The sequence below is a fragment of the Chaetodon trifascialis genome, chromosome 1, assembly GCF_039877785.1.
Source record: "Chaetodon trifascialis isolate fChaTrf1 chromosome 1, fChaTrf1.hap1, whole genome shotgun sequence".
Classification (NCBI taxonomy): Eukaryota; Metazoa; Chordata; class Actinopteri; order Chaetodontiformes; family Chaetodontidae; genus Chaetodon; species Chaetodon trifascialis.
Genome location: NC_092056.1, coordinates 26,425,699 through 26,431,110, shown reverse-complemented (window position 1 = coordinate 26,431,110; position 5,412 = coordinate 26,425,699). Strand labels below are relative to the sequence as shown.

The window sequence follows — 5,412 nt, the reverse complement described above, 5'->3', positions numbered from 1 at the left end:
TAAGGGATGATTGTTGATTGGTCAGTCAACCTCCTTGGTTCAGACTGCAATATCTCGACCAGTATTGGATGGTTTACCATGAGAAATTGGACCAACATTCATGGTCCTCAGAGGAAAAATAGTAATGACATTGGTGATTCTCTAACTTTTCCACCACTACCACCATGCTGGTTACATTGCTGGTACAACTGCTCAGGTCAGGATTAACTTAATCTTAATCTAGAACCATCATCAGATCAAACTTTTTATGTGTCCAATATTAATTTGTTTACGACCAAATCAGCCTCAACAACATTAGGGTTTAGCTTAAAGCACTGGTGTAGCTCATTACAGCCTCATAAAGCTGCTATCAAAACTCTAGACTCAGACTCAAGAGTCTTAGTCTAATTGAATATAAATGACAAATACATTATTTACTAATACACACAATTAAATAACAGCAATATGGAAAAGGTACAAACATTCTGTACCGTATTAAAGAGGAAAAGACACACAGAATTTGACTTAAATGAAGTTTGGTTGACCACAAATAATGTGAATTCTTAATGGCTGAAGACAGAATGAGATGTTTAGTTTAAAATGTCTAATCCAATGACCAATGATGACAAACCATGTTTAAAGAGTAGGTTTGTCTGTGGAGTCCTCCCTTCAGATGTTTATTTAGGCCTAGCAGTGTGGACCCCAACCCATAATCCTCCTGCAGACACACCTGTAGTGGACAGTATAAAGACCCTGGACTGAAGCCAGTCAGACATCAAGCTTCACCGAGTCTCTCCACAGCAGCCCTCCACAGAAGCTCCAAAGCCTCTAGAGTGACCCTGAAGATGACTCCTTCTGTCAGCCTGCTGCTGCTTCTCCTGCTCGGCCTCTGTCAGGCACATCCTCTCCACGAGGAAGGAGGAGAAGAAGAAGCCCCAGACACCGTCGACATCTCCACCAGGATTCTGGCCTCCAACAACGCCACCAATGAGATCCTGCTGGAAGGAGACCTGCTGGCTCCCAGAACCAGAAACGCCATGATGTGCTGGTACCAGGACTGCCTGTGGAGGAAAGCCTCCAACGGCTTGGTGATGATCCCCTTCACCATGAGCAGTGAGTTCACCGGCTGGGAGAGGCAGAAGATCGAATACGCCATGCAGGACTTCCACAGCAGGACCTGCCTCCGCTTCGTGCCTCGTCAGAACGAGTACGACTACATCAGCATCGAGAACAAAGTCGGATGTTTCTCCGCTCTGGGCAGAACGGGAGGCAGACAGGTGCTCTCTCTCAACAGGCAGGGCTGCCTCTACCACGGCATCATCCAGCACGAGATCAACCACGCCCTGGGCTTCCAGCACGAACAGACCAGGAGCGACCGCGACTACTACGTCAAGATCAACTGGGAGAACATCGACCCGCAGATGGCCTACAACTTCTACATGCAGTCCACCAACAACCTCAACACTCCCTACGACTACTCCTCCATCATGCACTACGGAAGAACAGCCTTCTCCATCCAGTACGGGAAGGACTCCATCACCCCCATCCCCGACCCCAACGTCCAGATCGGCCAGAGGCAGGGCATGTCCTACTGGGACATCGTGAGGATCAACATGCTCTACGGCTGCTAAGAACACTGCAGATGCTAAATGCAACAAATTCACATTTTTTCTGTTTCTTGTGTCTAAAGGCACTCCAACCTGTGGAATTAATGCCAAAAAGTCACTTTTGTTAACCATTTTATTTCAAATGTTCAGACAACAAAATGTATGACTCCCCACATGCCTAAATTATGTGTAATAAAGATATGCAAAATGAATGATCGTTGTCTACTTATTTTTTTCTATTTGTGTGCCAGCAAAAATTTTATCCAATACACTCATTAAAGCAGAATAAATAGATACATTTTATTGTGCCCAAGTGGTATTTTGTTTCCACAAAGTGTGCATTATTCATGCCTCCAGACCTTGGACACATTTACACAAAATAGCATACAACATAAATACAGTGTATTAGTGTTACTAGCAAACTATGGACTTTAGCAGTGCTATGGCAAGTCAGCAGCAAATAACACAAATAGTCCAGATGAAGAAATGGCAATCCAATAATGATGTTATTCAATAGGTAAAAAATAATGCTCAAAACGGTGACAACAATATAAACATTCAGAGGAAAAACATGAGATGAAAACACATAAATTTAAAGCTCACATTAGCTTTGAGATTGAAATGTCCACACCTGTAATAAAATACTGGGATGTGATACAATATCCACATGTCTACAGCGTGTGATGTGCTGCACTGAACCAGCTGTGAGGTGTGACTATAAACAACTAAATTATCTAAATGAGAGCAGCGAGCTGTAAAACAGCTCCCAGGAGATCTGTAGCTAAGAGCTTTGTTTTCTTTGTTTTAGGGCACACACAAGTTATTACTGTATCTGGAATAAATGGAAACCATACACCAATCCACTTGTTTGCTGAAGTGTCAGATCAATGTTGGAGCAGGGCCCTCTGCTAATGTAACATATGGAGGGTAAATTAACAAGGCACTCTAATAAAATCTGCTCTCTATTGATCTCTTACTCTAGAAAAATGTATTAAGTGGTTCATGGTTCAATTGAATAATTTGATTATTTAATAGCAGTAAGGCAAAGCTACTATCTTCATATCTGCAACTAAAATGAAAGTAAAGTTGGTTCGATGTGTCCATAAAAAAAAAAAAGCTATCAACTAAATCTGAAGTGCTCTCTTGGTAATTATGCATGCACGTTTGAGAAAGTCCCTAACTGCAGCATGTCATTTTCCCCTCTACTGCCAAATCAGACGAAGCCTCAGTGTGGCATCATGAGGCAAAAACAACACCTGCATAACATCAGTCAAGCTTTAACCTGCAGTGAATGAGAAATCTGCTGCAAATTGATGAACATTTACTGTGGGTAAATCTCACTGCATGTTAGCCACAGTTTGTGCCTCTCATGTACGTATAACCACTGAGTCACAGAGCAAAGCTTTACATTTTTCAAAAAACTTAAATGAGAGATGACAATGTTGGTCTGTCAGTCGATCCACCACTTTGGTCGGGACTGAAATGTCTCAACAACAAGTGGATGCATTGGTGTAAAGTATCGTACAGACATCTGTGGCCCTAACACACTGAGACCCAATGGCTGCGGAGGTCCCCTGACCTTTCCTGTAACTCTAGAAGCAGGTGAAAGATTTCCCTTATCCTGTAAAATATGTGAACATCTACATGATGGATTGGTTCCAAGTCATATGCAGACATTGATGGTCCCAAGAGGATGAATCCAATTGACCTTGGTGATCCCCTGACTTTTCCTCTAGCACCATCATCTGGAAAAATTTTAATTAGTCCAGTGCTTTGGTCTATAACTAAAATACATATAAAACTAAAAGCATTCCCATCAGACTCAGCTTTACTTGCAAATTGCTAATTAACTAATTTTAGCATGTTAGACCAGTGTTTCTCAATTCCAGTCCTCAGGCCCCCCTGCCCTGCATGTTTTAGATGTTTCCTGCTCCAACACACCTGATTCAAATGATCAGCTCGTCGTCAAGCTCTGCAGTGGCTTGATAACGAGCCACTCATTTGAATCAGGTGTGTTGGAGCAGGAAACATCTAAAACATGCAGGGCAGGGGGGCCCAAGGACCGGAATTGAGAAACACTGTGTTAGACTATGATTGTACACATGAGCCAGGAGCGTAAGTAATAAGGAGTGACTTTCTTCTTTTATTCTCAATGCGTGTATGGACGTTTATGCTCAGCTGATATCAGGGATCCTGCCACCACTGCTAAAAGGTTCTCTTGGTTGTAGCAGTGAGTATATGTTTGATATCTGTGTGGTTTTGATTTGATGGACTAATTACTCTGAGTAGAAGTGAGGTGCAAATGATGGCAAATTGTGTCAATTCAGTAAAAGATCAGTGGGTATAAATAGAAATATGCAAATATTGTTTATATCTGTTCACAAAGTTTTATCTACTCATTACCATAATGTCTTATTGGCTGGAGACCATGTAAAGTGTTTAGCTTGACAAAGCCCACCGAGTAAATCACCTACTAAAACTGCGTTCATCCATCTAATGAACAGTGATGACAAACCATGTTTAAAGAGTAGGTTTGTCTGTGGAGTCCTCCCTTCAGATGTTTATTTAGACCTAGCAGTGTGGACCCCAACCCATAATCCTCCTGCAGACACACCTGTAGTGGAGAGTATAAAGACCCTGGACTGAAGCCAGTCAGACATCAAGCTTCACCGAGTCTCTCCACAGCAGCCCTCCACAGAAGCTCCAAAGCCTCCAGAGTGACCCTGAAGATGACTCCTTCTGTCAGCCTGCTGCTGCTTCTCCTGCTCGGCCTCTGTCAGGCACATCCTCTCCACGAGGAAGGAGGAGAAGAAGAAGCCCCAGACACCGTCGACATCTCCACCAGGATTCTGGCCTCCAACAACGCCACCAATGAGATCCTGCTGGAAGGAGACCTGCTGGCTCCCAGAACCAGAAACGCCATGATGTGCTGGTACCAGGACTGCGTGTGGAAGAAAGCCTCCAACGGCTTGGTGATGATCCCCTTCACCGTGAGCAGTGAGTTCACCGGCTGGGAGAGGCAGAAGATCGAATACGCCATGCAGGACTTCCACAGCAGGACCTGCCTCCGCTTCGTGCCTCGTCAGAACGAGTACGACTACATCAGCATCGAGAACAAAGTTGGATGTTTCTCCGCTCTGGGCAGAACGGGAGGCAGACAGGTGCTCTCTCTCAACAGGCAGGGCTGCCTCTACCACGGCATCATCCAGCACGAGATCAACCACGCCCTGGGCTTCCAGCACGAACAGACCAGGAGCGACCGCGACTACTACGTCAAGATCAACTGGGAGAACATCGACCCGCAGATGGCCTACAACTTCTACATGCAGTCCACCAACAACCTCAACACTCCCTACGACTACTCCTCCATCATGCACTACGGAAGAACAGCCTTCTCCATCCAGTACGGGAAGGACTCCATCACCCCCATCCCCGACCCCAACGTCCAGATCGGCCAGAGGCAGGGCATGTCCTACTGGGACATCATGAGGATCAACATGCTCTACGGCTGCTAAGAACACTGCAGATGCTAAATGCAACAAATTCACATTTTTTCTGTTTCTTGTGTCTAAAGGCACTCCAACCTGTGGAATTAATGCCAAAAAGTCACTTTTGTCAACCATTTTATTTCAAATGTTCAGACAACAAAATGTATGACTCCCCACATGCCTAAATTATGTGTAATAAAGATATGCAAAATGAATGATCGTTGTCTACTTATTTTTTTCTATTTGTGTACCAGCAAAAATTTTATCCAATACACTCATTAAAGCAGAATAAATAGATACATTTTATTGTGCCCAAGTGGTATTTTGTTTCCACAAAG

General features: G+C 44.0%; 2 protein-coding genes across 2 annotated transcripts; both read left to right on the top strand.

Annotated features, from left to right (window-relative positions):
• The first annotated feature begins 824 nt into the window (after positions 1–824).
• On the top strand, positions 825–1,610 carry LOC139328784 (high choriolytic enzyme 1-like). The gene has a single exon (XM_070958798.1). The coding sequence runs from the start codon at positions 825–827 to the stop codon at positions 1,608–1,610; it is 786 nt and encodes a 261-aa protein (XP_070814899.1).
• A 2,705-nt stretch (positions 1,611–4,315) lies between these two features.
• Positions 4,316–5,101, top strand: LOC139328853 (high choriolytic enzyme 1-like). Its single transcript, XM_070958912.1, has one exon. It carries the CDS (start codon positions 4,316–4,318, stop codon positions 5,099–5,101), a length of 786 nt encoding a protein of 261 aa, XP_070815013.1.
• Positions 5,102–5,412: the final 311 nt, after the last annotated feature.

Coding starts and splice junctions, on each gene's coding strand:
- LOC139328853 (XM_070958912.1), top strand. CDS start 4,316: ATGACTCCTTCTGTCAGCCTGCTGCTGCTTCTCCTGCTCGGCCTCTGT.
- LOC139328784 (XM_070958798.1), top strand. CDS start 825: ATGACTCCTTCTGTCAGCCTGCTGCTGCTTCTCCTGCTCGGCCTCTGT.